The sequence below is a fragment of the Myotis davidii genome, unplaced genomic scaffold (assembly GCF_000327345.1).
Source record: "Myotis davidii unplaced genomic scaffold, ASM32734v1 scaffold143, whole genome shotgun sequence".
Classification (NCBI taxonomy): Eukaryota; Metazoa; Chordata; class Mammalia; order Chiroptera; family Vespertilionidae; genus Myotis; species Myotis davidii.
Genome location: NW_006294876.1, coordinates 5,945,768 through 5,967,131, shown reverse-complemented (window position 1 = coordinate 5,967,131; position 21,364 = coordinate 5,945,768). Strand labels below are relative to the sequence as shown.

At 44.5% G+C, this 21,364-nt stretch overlaps 2 protein-coding genes across 3 annotated transcripts in view; one reads left to right on the top strand and one right to left on the bottom strand.

Annotated features, from left to right (window-relative positions):
• Positions 1 to 417: 417 nt before the first annotated feature.
• Positions 418 to 16,003, bottom strand: FAM173B (family with sequence similarity 173 member B). Of its 2 annotated transcripts, none has more exons than XM_006769463.2 (5): positions 15,977 to 16,003; positions 10,853 to 11,142; positions 9,346 to 9,483; positions 8,111 to 8,161; positions 418 to 641 (listed from the first exon to the last, which is right to left on the bottom strand). In XM_006769463.2, exons 1-5 carry the CDS (start codon positions 15,993 to 15,995, stop codon positions 471 to 473), a joined length of 669 nt encoding a protein of 222 aa, XP_006769526.2. In that variant the 5' UTR covers positions 15,996 to 16,003; the 3' UTR covers positions 418 to 470. The 2 variants fall into 2 exon arrangements, with proteins under 2 accessions (XP_006769526.2, XP_015423141.1); XM_015567655.1 differs by having other exon boundaries at positions 616 to 641; positions 8,111 to 8,163; positions 9,392 to 9,483.
• A 360-nt stretch (positions 16,004 to 16,363) lies between these two features.
• Positions 16,364 to 21,364, top strand: part of CCT5 (chaperonin containing TCP1 subunit 5) — a 15,986-nt gene continuing 10,985 nt past the window's right edge. Inside the window, exons 1-2 of the mRNA XM_006769457.2 lie at positions 16,364 to 16,550; positions 20,516 to 20,576. Of these exons, the coding sequence (XP_006769520.1) occupies positions 16,446 to 16,550; positions 20,516 to 20,576 (166 nt within the window). The 5' untranslated portion in view covers positions 16,364 to 16,445. The remainder of the gene's footprint in view (positions 16,551 to 20,515; positions 20,577 to 21,364) is intronic.

Sequence of the window (21,364 nt, the reverse complement as noted above, 5' to 3'; positions counted from 1 at the left end):
TATAAAATTAATTTTGTCGTGATGTATAAAGAAGAAAGACAAATCTTGAGTATGAGTAAAGTTATAGGAAACTGCAAACATTTACTAATACATACCTCTTTAAAATTGTTTTCTCTCATCTGTGGCATTAAATCATATTCTTTATCATGTGAAGAGCTATCCACATCTTTCCCACCCGTGAACATCTATCACTTATCCATATTTTCACACATCTAAGTGCATGAAAAGCTATAAGCACATTTTTTAAAATATACCATGAAAGGGAACTTTAAATCTACCTGCTATTCTTGTTTGTTTTCTCCAAAAAGTAAGGGAAGTAACAATAATTTCTCATGCCATGCCAAACAAAAATATACTCTTCGCTAAACACACAGCTATAAGTCTCTATAAAATCAAAGACCACCAACACTACAGAAAAAGACTCTCAATAAATTTTATATTCAAATGACCGACTGGAAATGCATCCATCTTCAGGGCCTCTTCTCACTCCCTTTAAACATACTCATGTCATAAACCCACACAGTGTCTATCCCCTCTCCGGTGACCTGGGCCGGGGTCCAGTGTGGGAAAGGGAACCGGCAAGCGATGACTCTAGCATCACTCTCAAGTTCAAGCTCAAGTTTCTTCTCCAACTGCAGCATCTGTGGAGAACGGCAGTCACTATAGATTCTCAAATGTCCTTCTGTATCTGAGTCCCTGAAAATACCTGTGCAAAAACTTCTAATTGCAATAAAGACCACTTCAGGGCAGAAGTACATTATCAAACAATCCATCAAAAAACAGAAGTCGCATTGACAACAGTTATAAAGACATCTTCTAGTATCAATTATGAAATATGTCATTTTCAGCAGATATGTATCATACATTTCTCGTTTTCTAACTAAAATCACGATGTGGCAATCATTAAAATGAGAAGCAGATTTAAATTATTTATCTAAACATTTCAATCTACTCTGTCTCAACTATTTAACATATTTTTCCACATTTTTAACAACTTACCATTGACATTGTCTTAGAATTATAATTGGCAATATTTTTTCTTTCTCAATAGCAAAAATGCATCTTAAAATCAATAGCATCTAGATTCAAGGAAATATAGAATAAGACTATAAAAATACATACTCTACCAACTTGAAATATAACATCTTATAGTTTTAAAAATATACTGATAATTGATTTTTTGATAGTCAACATAACAAATAAACTGTAAAATTCTCTTTTCATCTTACGGTACTGCCAATCTACCTGCAGAGAAAGCATTTTACTGTTTGCTAAAAATAATAACATTGTAATTATATCAGCAAATTAGCAATCACTTAAAGTTTATCTTTAGGTCCTAAAAACAGATGACCACCTTCACCTCCTGAGAATATTTTTTCACTCTCCTTTTTATTTTGAAATAATTTCAAATTTACAGAGAAGTTGCAAGAAAAATTTGTCACATTTGCTTTACCAGATTTGCCCTCTTCCCCTCTCCATAAACATGTTTTCTAATTGGAGAATAGGTTGCATACAACATGTTCCTTTATTCCTTGACTAGAGGCCCAAAGCACAAAATTCATGCACAGATGAGATCCCTAGGCCTGGCCAGCCATCGAAGCATGAGCATCTGGCTTGGAAGGGCAGGTTCCAGCTGACCTCTGGGCCCTAGGCAGCACCTGGGTCCCGGGGGCCCCCACACGCCCCGCCTCCACCTGAGTCACAGCGCCCGAGTTCCCACGCAGAGATGCGGTGAGCGCAGCCGGACACCACAGGCTGGGGTGCAGCGTGGGCCTCTGGGCTGCCCAGCGGTGCCGCACGAAGCCGGGCAGGCAGTGCACTCTCTCCCAGTCAGCCTCACTGACCAGCTCCTGCATGAAGCCACGGGGAACCCAACCGGCCCCTGCGGTCCCGGCAGCTGTGGCCCAGCTCACCAGAAGACACCACATGGGTGCAGGGCGCCTGGCACCTGAGCACAGGAGCTTCCCGGCACAAGCCCTGGCATCCCAGGGGAGGGTAGCAGGGGAAGTGACAGCGAGCCCAGCAGACACCCCACATTTTCACTGTACCTTTGTCCCCATCACCCTTGCCCCCAGGTAGCCAGTGAGAGGTCACAGCGCATTGCTGACGCCCACCATATTCCGCACCACACCAATGGTCGGTGCACATTATCGTGAGTGGTCAAACTCGTGGTCGAGGGGACAATTTGCATATTAGGCTTTTATTACACAGGATAGTACGTTTTCTAAGAAAATATTTTCTAAAAAATACCCCCCGGCATAGGTACCACATTCAGAAAATTTAGCATTATATTCCAATAAAATAATTCCAATAGTAACATTCCAATTTTGTCAAATGTCTCAACTTGGACTTTCCCCCAGTTTGGGATTCCACATTGCATTTAGCTGTAATGTTTCTTTGTCTCTTTTATTTATTTAAATATATTTTTATTGATTTCAGAGAGAAACATCAATGATGAGAGAATAATTGATCGGCTCCCTCCTGCACGCCCCCTACTGGGGATCAAGCCTGCAACCTGGGCATGTGCCCTTGACCAGAATTGAACCTGGGACCCTTCAGTCCACAGGCCAACACTCTATCCACTGAGCCAAACCGGCTAGGGCTCCTTGTCTCTTTTAATCTGATCAGCCCCTCCATGTTTCTTTGTGTCTCATGACAATAACATCCTTTACACCAGGGGTCCTCAAACTTTTTAAACAGGGGGCCAGTTCACTGTCCCTCAGACCATTGGAGGGCCGGACTATAGTTTTTAAAAAAACTATGAACAAATTCCTATGCACACTGCACATATCTTATTTTGAAGTAAAAAAACAAAACGGGAATAAATACAATATCTGTATTTGCATGTGGCCCGCGGGCCGTAGTTTGAGGACCCCTGCTTTACAACATGGGCCAGTTTTTTTCCCAGGGCCTCCAAGTTCCTCTGATGTTTGTTCGTGATGACTCAGCCTGGGAGTCCTTGGCAATGACCCATAAGTGGGGCTGTGAACATCTCAGGGCCCCACAGTCAGATGAGATGCCCATGGCGTCCTCCTGCTTTGAGGGTGGTGGTCACCACTCAGTTGAGATGGTATCTGGTGTCTCCAGAGTGTGGTCACCATTTTTTCTTTATAATGAATAATTTGTGGGGAACTACCTTGAGTGGACGTACATACCCTATTATTCATCAGGCTGACCCCCCACTAGATGTACTATTCACTGATGATTCTGGCCTGAGTCAATGTTTGCTATAATGGTTGCAAAGTATGGATTTGCTAATCCCATCATTTATTCTAGATGAAATTGTACTTTCTACTGCAAGAAACAGCTTTCCCTTCTCTCTTTCTACCTAGCTGGCTATCACTGTAGGATGAACCAGATTACTTCATTCAATGGGTGATAATCCACTGCCGTCCCATTTATGCTAGTGCTCAAATCATCCCAGGTTGGCTGCTCTTTCCTTTGGACATGCCCCCATCAAATATCTTGAGCACTTCCTTACATTCGGGCTCAACAAAAATGTGCTGAGCCCTGGCCTTTTGTATCTTCCCTTCCTCAGCCCTGGGATCAGCCATTTCTCAAACATTCCTGGTTCCTCTGAGTGGGAAATGGTATTTAGAAATCAAGTTCTAAAGTAAGTAAAGACAAAAAAATTGACAGTACTTCTATGAAGGTTTTATACCTTTAAGAAGTAGCTTGGAAAAACTCCTCGACATGATGTACTAGTATGGCTACGTGAGCCAGAATGTAATTCTTCATTAGCATCAATACCAAGATAACAAAGAATAAGTTCCATTAAGGATGAAATATTTCTATTCTTTTAACAGCCAGGAAAAGATGAGTTTATATAAAAAAAAAAAAGTTTTGTTCCTTGAGGGAAAAATTAAATAAGCAAAGAATCTTTTCCAAAATATCAGGGGTTTCTTATGGTAATTTTGTTCATAAAAAGGATAATTGTAAATGTATTCACATTATCATTATTCTTTTCTCTTTTATTTCCAAATGTCATATGCTAAGTCAAGATAAACCTGAAAATGAAAGGGAGCTATTTCAATCATAAGAAATTAACTGACTAAATTACACATAAATATGCAACAAATCAGGGTCTTGATATCACACACAAAGAGAAGCTGTGATATGTCATGTATGTCTAATGGAATTCAAACTTATTCATACAATTATAGGTTTCAAAGTGACACGAACTCATCATATTCTCTTCTAATTACATCTTCAAAACTTTAAACATAAATTGAAACCAGCGCAAAGGCATATCAGACAAATTAGCATGGCCACAGGCAGCTAGGAGCCCCCTTCATCACCCCTCTTCCCTAAGGCACTGGCTTCACTTGCCTTCCAGGTAACAGCCCTGCCCACCCTCACTTCCAACCTCCCAGCCCCTCCTCTCCAGTCCTTTGCTGAGTGCCCTCATCAGTCAGAGGCCAGGGATCAGGCCTTGGATGGCTCTTCCCCTTCATGAGTGATCTCAGCCACTCCTCTGTTTCAACTCCCTCTGGGCACTGGTGCCTAAAAGCCTGACCTCCAGCCCTCTCTCCTGAGCCCCGGACGCCTCTATCCACCACTACCAACCTGAAATTCCCACACACATCTCACACGTCACATGCCACCGGAATTCCTGATCTTCCAAGCCACTCCTCCTGCACTTTTCCCAGCTCACTAATGGCAACTTCCAGTTGATCAGGCCAAACACCTGGGAGCCGACCTTGACTGCTCTTTCTCACCCAGGGCAGCCTGTGATCCTTTTCAGCCCCAGTCCATTTCGATCCTCCATGCCTCTGCTCAAACCCACGACCGCTACTGCCTTACAAGGGCCCAGGGTCCTTCCCATCCCAGCTCTACTTTTTCTGACCTCACCTCTCCCCAGCTCCCCTCACTCACCCTGCCCCTGCCACACCCGCCTCCCTGAAGCTCCTGGAACCCAACAGGCACACACACCCCAGCTTCCTTAAAGTGGCTGTTCCTGTTTGAAATGCTATTCCCTTCTTCCGGACAGACACACAGCTCCCACCCTCACCTCCAATATCCCTTTTCAGGAACACTGTCTCTGCCCCATCCCTCTCCTGCTTTAGCTTGCCCCACAGCACATATCCCCTCTCTTGCTCAATATATTTTATATAAGCATCCCAATCTCTGCCTCCCCACTAGCATATTAGCACCTGGGGCAGGGATGTGTTTCTCCTTTATTCACTAAGGTATTCCAAGTGGGCCCTGAATAAATACTGGTCAAATGAATGAATGAAGAATAAATAATTCAATCATGAATGATTTTTCTTCATCAGAACATGGTGATATTTTCATTCATCAATTCAAAACAGGATTCACAACTAAAATTAAATTAGTCATTCTTTGAAGTTATGAAATTGAATAGCCCACTGGAGGAAGTGTACTTAATGGGCATTTATACCATATTTATTCATTCACTTAACAAATACTTCCGGTGGGGTGATTACCCTCTGCTGGGTGCTGCCATGCTGGAGGTCCAACAGCAGAACAGGCCAGCCTTCAGTCTCGAGCTGGTAGTACAGTGCCCACTGCAAACGCTGCCAACAACATCACACAGGAAATGTGCAATGACTCACGTAAGGAGAGGGGAACAGGCACTGTACGAGTGAAAAACAGAGGGCATTGGAGCTTGTGCCATGAAGCGATCAGGGACCATTCTCAGTGGAAAAGCCACTGGACTATGAGTGGTCAACAGGTGTTCACCAACTAGGCCCTGAGCTGGGGGACTGGAATCAGAGGAAGGACACAGCCACACACACAGCAAAGCCCAGTGCCCAAGAGGAAAACAGGGGCTTGGCACAGGCAGCTGAGGGAAGCAGGGGCCACTCCAAGCCAGGCCTCGGGGCCATGCGGAGGGTTTAGGCCTTATCCTCACCGCTTTTAAGCAGCAGGAAGCCACAGAAGGGTTTTAAACAATGACACACATGAACTGTTCCACATTTTCAAAAGATTCTCTTGGTGGATAAGCTAGTCTTAAATGTGGGAATTTACAACCTACTACAGGATTTACCAGGTCCAGTGGGATTCCCCACTCCCATAATTCAGACACACACCAGTGTTGAAATGTTAGGGCACCGCTAATTTCGAGCTACAACTGCAAAGAGCTGTTGGGAATAATCAATCCGCTATCAGAAGCAAGGTTAGGATTTATAACGCTAGGGTTTCTACTTCTGAAGTTCCCTAAGGGTCCTCCTGGCTCTCTCATGACCTATGTGTGCTTCAGCTGTCCCGGGAAACATTTCATGCCACACTGGCTATGTCGAGCTACCAGGGCATGACCAGAATACTGACCAGTGCTCAGGGAAGGGAAATGCATTTTAATAGAAGAGTGAATGATAAGGCCCAGATAGATAAAAGGACTTTTCAGGACTCACAGGACTCATCTCACTGAGGGCAGACCTGGCCCCTGGATCCCCAGCCAGCGCTCTCCCTCCCCGCTCACATCCTCCACGTAAGCAAAGTTTGATAATGGCAGAAAGCAGGGCCCTCCACTCCTGAAACTGGGCCTCCAGGCCAACAGATGCCACCTGGGCCCTCGGCACCTGTGACTGACCCACCTGCATGAGAACCTGCTAGGTGGCTGAGTCTGCCATTCCAGGAGTGTGGGTGCTGCCTGCATTTCAGCTGCTCCCAATTTTCATGGCAACAGTGCAATACTACAAGTTCCTTACTTAAGAATGTCTCTGTGTACAGAAGAAAGGACAATAATTGCAGAAGCATCCATCAAAATAATAGGCCTCTTATTTCCTCTGGGTGAACAGCTCCAAAAACTGACCATACTTCAAATATGTCAGAGAAGCTCAAGGAGTCGGAGCCCGCAGGTTATGCGGAGACAGTGACTACCAAAGGCCACTGCTGCCCCCCACAGGGACACAGCGGCTGTGGCTGCATAAGTCCACATCTCAGGCCATCATCCAGCCTCTCCACACTGCGTGGAAGCCGAATACATACCAATTTCTATTTTTGGAAAGCTTGGATTTCAAATTAAAGATATTTGCCTCCAAATGCTAATTATTCTGAAGGACTGCCCAAACATCATAACTAGTAAATATCAAATTCCATAGCAATCCTATGGCCCTGAATAGTTTTGGTTTGCTTTGTTTTTAATGGCCAAGGATCATGCCCTTCTACCTCTTTTCATTTCTATAACAAACCTGTAGACACCCAGGTTTCAGCTATATGTAGGCTCACCGAAAATTACAAACATATAGAATTCTGTTACTTTCAAGAATATAACGAAACCCTTCTAAATTGACTTCCAAAAATAAAAGAAAATGGCAAAAAAAAAAGAAAGAAAGAAAATGGCATTGCACTAGAGTCTAGTGGTGAGGATAAATTTCTTAAGCATTAAAACTTCTTGTACAACAACTAAGATGTGAATTAAAAAAAAAACACCAAAAGAAAAAAAATTTTCCCGTTCTTTTAACTGAAAACCTATCAGTTTTATAGTGTATTTCAGGAAACATCCAATTTCGCCAAGACTATTATGGCTACAATTACAGACTTTGAAAAGTGAACCGGGATTTCTTTCCATGGTCTGTAAACCAACAATTACAACAAACGCATCCCATTCTGGTCATCTTTCCAAAGGCTAAATTTAGGACCATTTTCAGTGCAATGCTGCGGTACTTTCACTTTGGAAAGTAGATAATCAAAGCTCAGAACGAATCAGTCATCTGAGGTCAATTGAAACTAGTCAGCGCTCATCTGCCCTGAAAACCGTCTGAGTGCAAAATCAGGGGGGTGATCAATTCAAAGGGAACATCCCATTAACTTTCCCGAGTGATTTCAGCTGGATGGAAGTGCACGACCATGAAAATCTCCAGCCACATTAGACACTGCTCGCTCATAAAGCAGTTTTCAGGCTGGAATTTTTAGGGCTTAGATGGATAATTGAGATTTTATCTGAAGCAAGAGTTTAAAGATAACACTGAATCTTTGATGATTAACCTTTTACCAATAAACTGAAACCCCGTGTCCCCTCAGACTACCTGGGAGGCAGTCATCTTGCATTTGGGTGGGCAGGCCATAGAGAGGTGGTCTGTTACAGCTGTAAGGGCCTTCATGACCTAAAACCAAACATACAAGGGACAGGAGAGGGCATACTCACCATCTGAGGCACCCCAAAAATAACGACATTTGAGTACTGCGAAAAAGTAACCTAAAAGAGAGGGAACGATTCATAGATTAATTTTTAAAAGCCAAACACCCAGCTTAATTTTTGTTTCAAGATGAGTAGCAACTTTACATTTCACCAAATAATAGGTTTTCACAGAGTGGCCCCTTTCAGATTTCACAAAGGAAAAAATACCATGTGCACACGTTTGTGCATTTTAGTTCAATCCATCAGCTTTCCAAATGCTTCCCCATAAGTCATCTCATCCTCACAGCAACTCCAAGAAGGGCCTGCCGCAGGGGTCATCTGTCATCCGTCAGAAACACCAAAGACTCACCAATGACCAGCTGGTGGCTGAGCCAGCTGGCCCTGGGCCATCTGTGGCCCTGGTCCACACTTTCCTACTCTACTCTACACCAAAGTAGCTTTGCAAGAACTCAAGGGATCTCGGACTACTGGTTTTTTATGTTGAACCATCCTTAAAATTCTAGTCCCAATCCTCTTCTCTAAAATACTAAGTAAAAAATGCAATAAAGTGGTCTTTAGTTGAAAAGCTAGAGGGAAAAGTGCTTTGCCAGTCAAAATTCTTATTGCCCTATAAAAGTCTTATTTACTCTACCGAGAGATCATTTATGTATATATGGTATAAAAAATGCAAGCAAAAACTCAAGTAAATTTTTATAGGCTACTGATGACACCATTACAAAGGAAAATTCTTATTCAAGAAAAAGCATTTTATGGAGCATTCCTAAAGCAAAATTACAGGGCAATTTTTTTAGAGTACAAATAAACTTTGAAGTATCTTGCACTTTATGAAGACCAGGATGGTCCATACCAGCACGGTTGGTAAATTCTTTCTTTTCTTTGCACCTATCTCTGCCTCTCTCTCTACACACACACACACAACATACACACACACACAACATACACACACACACACACACACACACGAAAGTCTCTCATTTATCAAGAACAATATTAATCAGCGAATGCCTGTATCAATTTATAAGATTTCCAAATGAGATTTTAAAAATCTTAAATCTTAAGCTTATACTCTAAAGTAGTCAATTTGCAAATCTATCCATTTAAAAGGTGTTCATATTTCATTATGCTAAAGTATACCTGTATTTTATTTCTTTTTCTTTTATAGATTTTTCAGTTTGCAATACTAATTATGAATTAGAAAGTTTCAGTTTGAGTTTCCTAGGACTGCTCTCTGCCTTACATACCTTCCACAAATCTGAAATATAAAATTTGGCCAAGTGCTGTACCCCTTCTCGCCATGCACGGTATCTGGAGTACCAAACTAGCCATGGGTTTAATTCATAGCCAACAGCTGTGAATCCTTCCTTTGCTGCTGCTATCACCTGCAGAAAGAGGCCGGTATTTATTCAAGATAAAAAGAAAAACATCCCGTGAACACGGACAATAGGGAGGTGAAGACCTGAAGGAATGGGTAGGGGCTGGACAGAGCGGGGTAGAAAGGGGGATGGGAAATGTGAGACAGCTGTAATACTGTCAACAATAAAAATACATACATTATAAAAATAAATAAAAAAGAAAAGCAACTTACCTGGGAAAATGATATGAATATTTCCTATTTATGGCCTATAATCATAAAAGACCAATCAAAAGGCACCTCCTTTGTTCAAGACACCATTTAAAGACAGACCGTTTTCTGAGAAACCAAAAAGATACTATTCGCACATGCAAAGCATTCAAATCTGGATTTTAAAATGTCCTCCTGATTAACATATATATCTCATTTCTTAAAAACACAAGGCACTTTCTAACCTCTTCCTGATTATTCCAGGTCACCACAATGAAACTGCAGGGCCTATGTGGCCAGGGGCTAGTGCAGCCGTGGGCAAACTACGGCCCGTGGGCCAGATCCGGCCCGTTTGAAATGAATAAAACTAAAAAAAAAAAAAAAGACAGTACCCTTTTATGTAATGATGTTTACTTTGAACTTATATTAGTTCACACAAACACTCCATCCATGCTTTTGTTCCGGCCCTCCAGTCCAGTTTAAGAACCCATTGTGGCCCTCGAGTCAAAAAGTTTGCCCACCCCTGGGCTAGTGAAAGTACCATGGCCTGCTCGTCTCCACACTAAATGTTTCCAGAATACCAGCCTTGACTACTACTACCTCACTTTTCAGCTCATCATTGTCCATGGAGGAACTTGATTTGGGACACCTGTTTGCCAATCAGTGGCCTTGAGTAAGTTAAACAGCTTCCCATGGGGGTGGAGGTTGGAAGGGTGAAAGGGTGGAGGGGGGAGACTGAGGTCACTAAAAGACTGATCTTTCCCTTTCAAAAAGTAGAGGTTATTTTAACTCTATGTTACCCCATAAGAACTATACACATGTAAGTATAGATAAGTGTAGAAGCAAACATTTATAGTGCAAAATGTAAAACAGTGAAATTCCATGTTTCTTCTAGTTATGCCACCTCTATTGGCCCATTTCTTAACAGGCACTTTCATAATTACCAATTATTGGTTATTTTTTACTTGGCATATCTACAGAGCACTTTCTCCTTTAAAAAAATTAAACCTGAGAAAATTACATTCCAAATTCATGCTGGAGGGTTTGATAGTTCAGCCAAACACAAAATGAAACGACCACTTTACTAAAATGTCAGGTTTAGCAAGTTTTGCATAAACCTCATAAATGTGAAAGAGAAGTATTAACAATTCTGACGCCAAACCTTAAAACATCTTAGCATAACTCACAATCCGACCGTCGCCACTGCCAATGTCCACCAGAGGTCCTCTTCTGCTTTGCAACATTTTCACAACGTTTTCGATCTGCTTTGTAGTTGCGGGTACAAAAGGCAAGCAAATTTTTCGGAGGGCCGGTGTTATAAATGGAGTGGCCACAGCATACACAGCCACCAGTGTCCCACCAACAATCCCAGTAATTAAGAAGCCCCAACTCTTCTTCTTCAAACCATTGGCTTCAAGACTTGTAGGTAGAACATATCCTGGCTGACCTTCTTCTTTAAGTGTTTCCAGAGGTGTACCTAGATTGAGAGCAAGCAGTAAGTGGTGAGCAAGCAGTAGCTGCTATTATTATTCTCAATACCATCATGGGGGAGAGAGGATCAGTAATTTTTAACAACTTTCTTGAGATATAGTTCATCTATAGATACAAAAGGCTAAGTATCTGCCCTTCCCTCCGACTGGTAGCTATGACACGCACTGACCACCAGGGGGCAGACGCTCAATGCAGGAGCTACCATGATGCACACTGGCCATTTAAAAATAAACAGCACGGTGGACCTGGCACTGACAAACCAACACTCAGCTTCCCCGAAGTGGGACACAGGCCCCGCCACCACCCCAGAGTGACATCTCACCAAATTGCAGCCAATGTCGATAGAATCCTATTTTATTTTTATTAGCCAGAAAACAGAGATTTAGAAAGTTTAGAAACTTGACCTGACTGAAAAGAAGTAAGAAATGATGGACCTTGAAAATGACTTCAGGTTTTCTCACTGTGCAGAATATAGTCAAACACTGCTGTAGTTAAAAATTTTACCCTTTGTTCTCCCTGCTGATCTACAATAATAATCTGATAATAATCTGCTTTGTGTTGATAGTTATTGCTGTGTTGCTGACAATTACCTGAAAGAGAAGTTGGGATGCTTCACTGGGCTGGAAAAAGTTTAGCTACATCAGAAAGCAGGTCTAATTAAGCAAGTGTATTCAATATCTATAAGAGGCTAAGTTGACTTGCGCATGTGCCATACATATAAAGCTCATGCTGGCGCCAATTGCACGCGTTCTTTGATCTGTCATTGTTGATCATGAATTTAGTTGACACTTCTATTATAGAGAAAGGGTGAATAGTGATATTAAAATATTTTTTCTAATTAATTTTCTTTCAATGTGCACGAATCCGTGCATGGGGACACTAGTATACCATACAATTTAATGTGTACAATTCAAAGATTTTCAATGCATTTATAGATATGTCACAGTCAATTTTAGAACATTTTCAATACCTCAAGAAACCCCTTAACCTTTAATCACCACCCCTCTATCCTCCCCCTCACTCCCTAGCCCTAAGAAACCACTAATCTACTTTCTGTCTCTAGAGTTCCTATTCTGGGCTTTCATAGGAGTGAAAGCATATAGTATGTGGTCTTTTGTGATGGGCCTCTTTCACTTAGCATGTTTTTAAGATTCATCTAGGTTCTACCATGTATCAGCACTTTATTCCTTTTTATAGACAAACTAGGCCTGGCCTGCACCCTTTCGCAATCCGGGACCCCTTGGGGTAAGTTGGACTGCCAGTTTCGGCCCAATCCCCGCAGGCCAGGCTGAGGGACCCCACCGGTGCACGAATCCATGCACCGTGCCTCTAGTATGTATATAAGATCTTTGGTTAAATTCTTCCCGCCCTACCCCCTACTCCCTTCCCTTGTATGTATAGACTACATTTTGTTTATCCATTTGTCCATTAATGGACAGTTTCTCTAGTCAGCATAAGCCAGAAGACAGTCAATTAGACAACCCAAGTTCTAATTCACCTGTGTAGATTTGTACCCTTCAATTTAATTAGCAAAAGATATAAAGAGCTCCAGTTGAGACATACACAGGCAGGTTGTTAAGAAATGCTATAAGGTGTAGAAAATGCTGTGGGAAAATAGGGGAAGATGGAGGAAAGCTCGATTCCAACGATGGAACTGGAAGATGTTGACAGACAGAATTTGAGCGGTGCATGAGGCTGATGGGAAAAGGATATCAGCAAGAGAAGGAAGCCTCGGAACTAAGGCATAAGAGTGGGAAACCATTGGCTAGGAGTGGCCGATGGCGTGGGAAGGCAAATGTGCAACCTTGACGGCAGGCTAAACGTGTGTTTTACTCTTGTGCCCTGGGATGAAAGTTTTTTAGCAAAGTCACTACACTATCTGTGTCTTTAAGAAAGGCAACGACGGCCCTGAGCAGTTTGGCTCAGTGAATGGAGCGTCGGCCTACGGGCTGAAGGGTCCCAGGTTCAACTCGGGTCAAGGGCATGTACCTTGGTTGCAGGCACAACCCCAGTAGGAGGTGTGCAGGAGGCAGCTGATCGATGTTTCTGGCTCTCTATCCCTCTCCCTTCCTCTCTGTGAAAAATCAATAAAAATATATATAGATATAAAAAAAGAAAGGCAACAACGGCAGCAGTGTATCTCTTGATGAACTCACTGAATTTCCTGTCACAAGTTTTTACACCTACCAGTCTATTAACTTAAAAGAAACTTGTATGAGTTTTTGAAGTTACTGTGTAAATCCAACAGCTACACTGTTACTTCCACTCAAAAAAATATTTTTACTTTTATCAGTGAAAACAGTCCCTGAAGATTCAAAACAAAAATCAAGATCATCTCTACAAATTTCAGGTCCTTTCAATGGAACATGTTTAGTCCTAAGATTATTTACTATGATGTAAATAGATGACAAAGACTTCTACACTCAGCCATTCCATTAGATAAGAGCTATGGTGGCCACTGGCTGTTTTTGTTGAGCACTTGGAGGGAATCAGTCCTTGAAAGTAAAGAATTCAACCAGCCGGCATGGCTCAGTGGCTGAACACTGACCTGGGGAGGTCACAATTCACAGTCAGGGCACATGCCGGGTTGCAGACTCAATCCCTGTGCGGGGCGTGCAGGGAGCAGTCAATCAATGATTCTCTCCCATTGTTGATGTTTCTCTCTCCCTCTCCCTATCTAAAATCAATTAAAAAATATTTTTTAAAAATGGCAATCTCCAGATGAGCCAAAGAGATAAAACATTTTTTTAAAAAAAGAAGAAAGTAAAGATCTCAAAGAGATGAACTTCGATGTCCCCATACTTGCCTAGTTACTGATTTCTGATAATGAGTGAAAAAAATTTCCAGGGACAGATCTGAGTCACTTAACGGTAGAGATAGTGACTTACATGCACACACACACAAAAAAAAGGTAGACAGGGATCTCGCCCAAGTTCAAGCAAAAGGGAAAGGGCCACAAAAAAAGAACAAGCCTGTTGGGAATTGTGACCTGCCACATGTGTTTAAACTGGAGTTTATATTTTAATGTCACAGTATTTGAGGCCTGCTGTATACTTACATTTACATACCAGTTGAAAAACTATAGCATATACTTCATGTCCCTCTAACATACTTTTTTGGTCCTTAAGAAGTCTTTCTTATACTGCTTTAATGTCATTTGTATCCTTCGGTTATACAGCACCTAATGATACTAGGAAAAACCTCTTTTCCCCCAATATTTTAACAGGAAATAGAAATTGCAGAATTCACCATTTTGAATAAGAAAATGTTGTCTTGGCCAAGTTAAAGGGAACTGAGACCTGACTCCAAAATCTACAATGCCCTTGGATCATCACTGTCTTGAGAATAAGTGAGCCACGCATTAGGCGAGGTTAAATGACCGCCAACCCTCCAGCGACAAAGCCAGTTCTCCACTTTCAGGGAGGGTTACTCATGTATAACTAGCTCATTCATTCATTTCAGCATCTGAGTATCTGATAAAGGCTAGGACTCATACAACAGGGGTAAGTCCGTGTTCTTTGGCAGTTGGGGTGCAGGGAGGCTGGAACCCCGTAACAAATAGTCCGTAACATACACTGAGTGGCCAGCTTATTATGACCACCCCATCAGTACTTCGTTGGGCCACCTTCTGCCTTCAATACTGCGGCGATTCTTCTTGGCATTGACTCCTCGAGATGCTGAAAGGCGATGCGAGGAACCTGACACCCTGCCTGAGGAATAGCGCTGTCCAGTTCTGTGAGGTTTGATGGTTGTGGAACCAGCTGCCTGATGGCTCTTTTAACTTCGTCCCCCAAATGCTCAATTGGATTGAGATCTGGTGATTGTGGGGGCCACCTAAGCAAGGTAAAGTCTCCCTCGTGTTCTTGAAACCACTCCTGCACAATACGAGCACAGTGCATGGCGCAGTGTCTGGTTGGAAAAAGCCATCTCCATTGGGATACGCCATCAACACGATAGGATGAACCTGATCAGCAACGATACTTAGGTGTGTTGTGCTACTCAGACGTTTATAATGGTCTGGCCCTCGAGCAACTTCAGCGCGAAATTATAGCTCATTTGCCTACAAACGTCAGGTGGTCATAATAATCTGGCCACTCGGTGTATTTAGTCATGACCAGTGCTCTAAAGAGAACGCAGTGTAAGGGATGCAGAGGACCGGGTACCACTTAGGGCTGCCAGGAGAGCGCTTTCCGAGGCAGCAGCCCAGGGCTTCAGAGCGGGACCCTGAGCGCAAGACTGTGCCATTTTGCTTACTACCCAGTTGTGTAACGTGGGGCAAGTTACTGGCCCATTTTCACAAAACCCCCGAACACTCAGACAGAACTTGCTAAGATCCAGCCACTGTTCTCCCCGAGTCCGTGTAGCAGCTGTGTAAGGTAGGTACTACAATGTTACTGCCATTTTTGCAGACAAGGAAACTGAGGCACAGAGCGGATTAAAATCACTGCCCCAGAGACACAGCCAGTCACATGGCAGGGCTGCAACTCCCAGCCAGACACTGTGACCCCAGTACCGCTGTCACATTAAGATCGTGCCCAGCACTGCGTGACTTATTCGCCTTAAGGCGCGGAGGGACAGTTCCTGGCAGCTAGATACCAGCAAAGGCACCCGCAGCCCCCGACCCGAGACCCGGCTCCCGGGCGGGCCCCGAAGGAAGGAGGGACACGGAGGGCCTGATTGAAAACTGTGCACCCAACAACAGCTGCTCCCACTCCCGCGGTGCCGGGTGGAGGAGACCCCCGGCGACCGACCATGAGCCCCACGGCGCGCCTGCATCTACGCCAGCACCAAAGGAGCCCGCCATGCCGGGCCAACCTCACCTCCTCCTCCTCCTTCCATCGCGAGATTTCCGGCAGTGAAGCAAAAAAAAAAAAAAAAAAAAAACCCGGAAGTGGATTATACCATCTTGAAGTCGGGGTAGGAGGGAGGAAGGGGAAAAAATGCTCTAAGTAAATGAGTTCCTTGTTGGGGTCCACCACCAGAAACTCTCAGTTGTATAACTTCACTAAATTACTAATTTCTGTCTACTCTCGACTTATGGGTTCCCAAGTTCCCGTCTGTGACATCGAACCCCCCCCGCCACAGCTTCCCAGATGATAGACATTTCCGAAGGCCTTCGGTTCCAGAAAGTACTGTCTGGCATGAAACTAGTCTCAAGTGAAAAATAAGTCTCACGCAGGCCGCTCTGCGCATGCGCGAGCTGTTGAGCCCGCCCGCGAGCGGAAGGTGCGTTCTGGGTTCCGGAGTGGTCTCCGCCGGTTGTGGGGAAATCGCCCCAGCTGCAGAACCATGGCGTCCTTCGGGACTCTCGCCTTCGATGAATATGGGCGCCCTTTCCTCATCATCAAGGATCAGGACCGCAAGACTCGTCTTATGGGGCTGGAGGCTCTCAAGGTAACGGGACTGGGACACACGGTCGCTGGGATGAAGGAAGTGGCCGAACCCTGGTCTCTGCGCCTGCGCCAGCCGAGGAGCGGTCTGCCATGTGCGCTGGGGAAAGGCCGAGGGGATCCCTCTCGTGTGCAGCCCCGCACCCCGCTCCTAGGATTTGAGGGAGCCTGTCTAGGTCTTAGGGGTTAGGGGGAGCTGCAGGCGCCTTTCCGAGCTGGGTGGGGCAGCTCTAGATCCCGGGCGGGGTGCCCGCGTCTCGCTGGTCCCTTCAGCCCAGCGGCCTGGCGGCCCCGTGTTTTTTTCGTCGTTAGATGCAGAGAAAGTGTTCTCAGGTCACCTGGACGCATTCTCAGACCCTGCGGCCTCATCTTCAGCCAGTGTGCCTGCAACAGCCCTAAAGGCGTAGTCATTTACAAAGCATTTCAATTTTTTTATTATTATTATTTTTATGCATGGCGTTTTTCTGCAGGCAGTGTCGTAAAAAATTTCAATGTAGACCCTTAAGGAAGAAAATGCTCCCTTAATAGTTGGAAATGGACACCAGGAACCAACATACAAGGCGGTGTATGACCAGTCTCACCAGTTCCCGGAGGGATGCAGATACAAGGTGGAGGGTTTGATAGAGGTGGCTTTTGACCAGGGATGGAGTCGTGTTTTAAGTGAGATTGAGCCAGCATTTTGGAAAAGGGGAGCAAGTTAAAAGCAAAGACCTGGGCAGGAAATGGCATGGCGCTGTAGGGGGAGAGCGCACAATCCACTTTAAGTTACACTCGTTTCCAAAGACGGGGGCCCTTGCACGCCCCACTGTTACTCCGTGGGAAGGAAGGGGTTCCGAGCAGCGTCAGAACTTGAGGAGAACTGGACCTGGGGAAGTCGAGTTTGGGCCGGACTGAAGGGAGTGAGGGAGGCCAGGGGAGTCAAATACTCCCATCGCAGGAGTCCAGGTGAGGGCGGGTCACCTGAGCAGACATTGAAAGTGCAGAGAAAAGGGGAGCCTTGAGAGGGCACTGACTGTAGAGATTCCTGTAAAGGGAAGTAATCCACGTGTAGACGTCAGCGTGTGGAATAGACCTCGCCACCGTGTCTGGGGTGTCCCTGTTCACGGAATGTGGTGGGCTTTTGCTTAATTAAGAAACAGTGCAGTTCTTCCACAGGCTGTTGGTTTGCCTTAGGACAAGTTACACGGCCTTTCTGAACCTCTTCTCGGTGCGGGTAAGATGCCTCTGTCAAGCAGAGAATGAGAATTCAATGGGATAACCTCAGGAGTGACCATGGTGTTTGATCATCTGCCCCTGTGCTAACTAAGTTCATTATTTCATGTCGTCCTCACACTCTGAGAAAGGTGTTATTTTATAGAATTGGAAATAGCAGTTAAGTAATTGCTGAAGGTCACAGAGCTAGTGAAGAACAGGGCCCTGGTTGAAGCCCACTTCTGTCTAACTCCAAACCAGGGGTCCAGACTTGGGTTCTCAGCCTTGGCACTGCAACATTTGGGGCCAGGTTATTTGTTGTGGTGGGAACGGTCCTTTGCGGGATGTTTAGCATCATCCCTGGCTGACCTCTCTCTACCTACTGCCAGTAATAGCCGCCTCCCCATTTTTTAAAAAATACATTTTTATTTCAAAGAGGAAGGGAGAGATAGAAGCATCAGTGATGAGAGAGAATCATTGATCATCTGCCTCTTGCACACCTCCCTAGGGATCAAGCCTACAACCCAGGCATGTACCCTGATGGACAATTGAACTGTGACCTCCTCTTCATAGGTCGATGCTCAACCACTGAACCACACCAGCCAGGCCCCTTCCCCAGTTTTGACAATCAAAAATGTCTTCAGGGATTGCCACGTGTCTCCTGGGGAATGAAATCTAGCCAGCATTTTGGAAAAGGGGAGCAAGTTAAAGCAAAGACCTGGGCAGGAAATGGCACGGCGCTGTAGGGGGAGAGCGCAGAATCCACTTTAAGTTAACTCGTTTCCAAAGACGGGGGCCCTTGCTCGCCCCACTGTTACTCCGTGGGGACTACCTCCCTACAATTATTATCCTTTAAAAATTCCATTATATAGACACACTAGAGGCCTAGTGCATGAAATTCATGCACAGGTAAGGTCCCTAGCGGCTGCCAGCTGGGGCCTCCCTTCGCACCTGCCTTGGTCTGGCACCGCCCGCTCTCCTGCTCCACCATCCCGCCATGGTCCCACTCATCGGGGCTGGCAGTGCCTCCACTGCTGCCCACTTCCAACGCCACCTCCTGATGGTCAGCACATGTTGAGGTCTCCCCCGTAGGGACCACAATTGAACTGTGACCTCCTGTTCAGAGGTCGATGCTCAACCACTGAACCACACCAACCAGGCCCCTTCCCCAGTTTTGACCATCAAAAATGTCTTCAGGGATTGCCACATGTCTCCTGGGTAATGAAATTTCCCCTGCTTTAGGGACTACCTCCCTACAATTATTATCCTTTAAAAATTGCATTATATAGACACGTTAGAGACCTAGTGCAAGAAATTCGTGCACGGGTAGGGTCCCTAGCAGCTGCCAGCTGGGGCCTCCCTTCTGCCTTGGCCCCCACCATCCCACCACGGCTGATGCCCGCCATGTTCCACGCATGCCTCTGGTGGTCAGCACACGGCATAGTGACTGGTTGTTCAGTTGTTCCCCCATTCAGTCTATTTGCATATAAGCCTTTTATTATATAGGATAAGTCAAAGTATATTTGTAAGAATTATATTTTCACAAATCTAATGAACTTTGTGTCTTGTTACCTGCCAGATGGGGTAACCAAGGAAGGAAGGCCTCATAGAACCATGTGCATTTTAATTGCTTTAAAAAATTGGTCAGGTTTTTGGTAGCTAGTGAGAAGGCCATGGTCCAGGAGTCAGGGTACATGTTTGGGGAAACAGGCATAGACAATCCTCACTGGAAGGAAACTAGGTCTCAGATTTGGTAGTGGGGAGGCTCTGAAACGCTGAAGCTTTTAGACCTGCATGTTGGGGCAGAGGGCGTTTAAGGTTTGGGACTGACACCTCCCTTCGCACCTGCCTTGGCCTGGCACCGCCTGCTCTCCTCCACCATCCCGCCATGGTCCCACTCTTCATCAGGGCTGGCAGTGCCTCCACTGCCAGCGCCACCTCCTGATGGTCAGCGCATGTTGAGCTCTCCCCCGTAGGGACAATTTGCATATAAGCCTTTTATTATATAGGGTAAGTCAAAGTATATTTGTAAGAATTACATTTTCACAAATCTAATGAACTTTGTGTCTTGTTATCTGCCAGATGGGGTAACCGAGGAAGGAAGGCCTCACAGAACCATGTGCATTTTAATTGCTTTAAAAAAATTGGTTTTTGGTAGCTAGTGAGAAGGCCATAGTCCAGGAGTCAGGGGACATGTTTGGGGGAACAGGCATAGACAATCCTCACTGGAAGGAAACTAGGTCTCAGATTTGGTAGTGGGGAGGCTCTGACATGCTGAAGCTTTTAGACCTGCAGACAGAGAGCAGACCTGGGGCAGAGGGCGTTTAAGGTTTGGGGACTGATGGAGAAATGGATGGCTTAGGTGGATGTAGGATGAATCTGCAGGATAGAAGGTGAGATACGAGACCTTGGATTTCTGTAGGGTGCTATGGATCTGGGTTTGGTTGTAACAGCAAGAATTGAAAGGAAACCAGACATGGAGGGACAGTGGACCTAATTATGTGTGGAAATAGAAATAGGTGATTTTAAGCTTCCATTTTTCAGTATTGCTACCCTTGGCAGGTAACAGCAAGGATGACTCTTATTGTATAGGTTGTATGTTGGCTAGACCATTTGAGAGAAGAGTGTTTCTGCAGTAAACCATCATGTGCTGTATGTTTATGGCTGGACTCACACTTAGCATTGAGAAGTGTTCTTATGATCAGTCATCAGCTGTATGCTTTGAACTATTAAAATCATATGTAACTTGAATATTTGCCTTTTTTCTGTTTCATTTAGTCTCATATAATGGCAGCAAAGGCTGTAGCAAATACAATGAGAACATCACTTGGACCAAATGGTAAGAGACTAACATTCTGAATTTAACAAAACTTTTAAATCAGAAACTAAACAATAAAACCACTTGACAGAAGAGGGGAATGGAGGGGGCCATCCTACTCCCCTAATACAGCCAAACTCTTGGTGTATTTCATACTCTAACCATGGTGATAGTCATAATGCATGTACCATTTTAGGTACCATTTTTTTTTACCACATAACATTATTTTATTACCCTTTTCCAAATCATGTGCATGTGTTACATGCATTTGAGTCAGCTCTAACCCCTAGCGACCCTATGAATAGAGTCATGTACACAGTGTCCTGTCCTCACCTGCCCTGCTCGGCTCCTATAGACTCATGCCTGTGGCTTCTTTTATGGAGTCTGTCCACCTCATGTTCGGTCTTTCTTTTTTCCTGCTGCCTTCTATTTTACCCAGCATTATTATCTTTTCCAAAGAAATCTGCTTTCTGATGACATGCCCATAGTAGGACAGCTGCAGCTTTGCCCTTTTTGCCTCCAGTGGTCTATTTCAGGCTTAATTTGCCAAGATAAGCAAAATCTTTAACAATTTCATCACCGGTTGTATGCTTTGAACCAGGGGTCCTCAAACTACGGCCCGCCAAAAACATTTGTTTTTTTACTTCAAAATAAGATGTGTGCAGTGTGCATAGGAATTTGTTCATAGTTTTTTTTTTTTAAAACTATAGTCCGGCCCTCCCACGGTCTGAGGGACAGTGAACTGGCCCCGTTTAAAAAGTTTGAGGACCCCTGGTGTAGAGGTTCCATCTGACTGGGAAGGGAGGCAA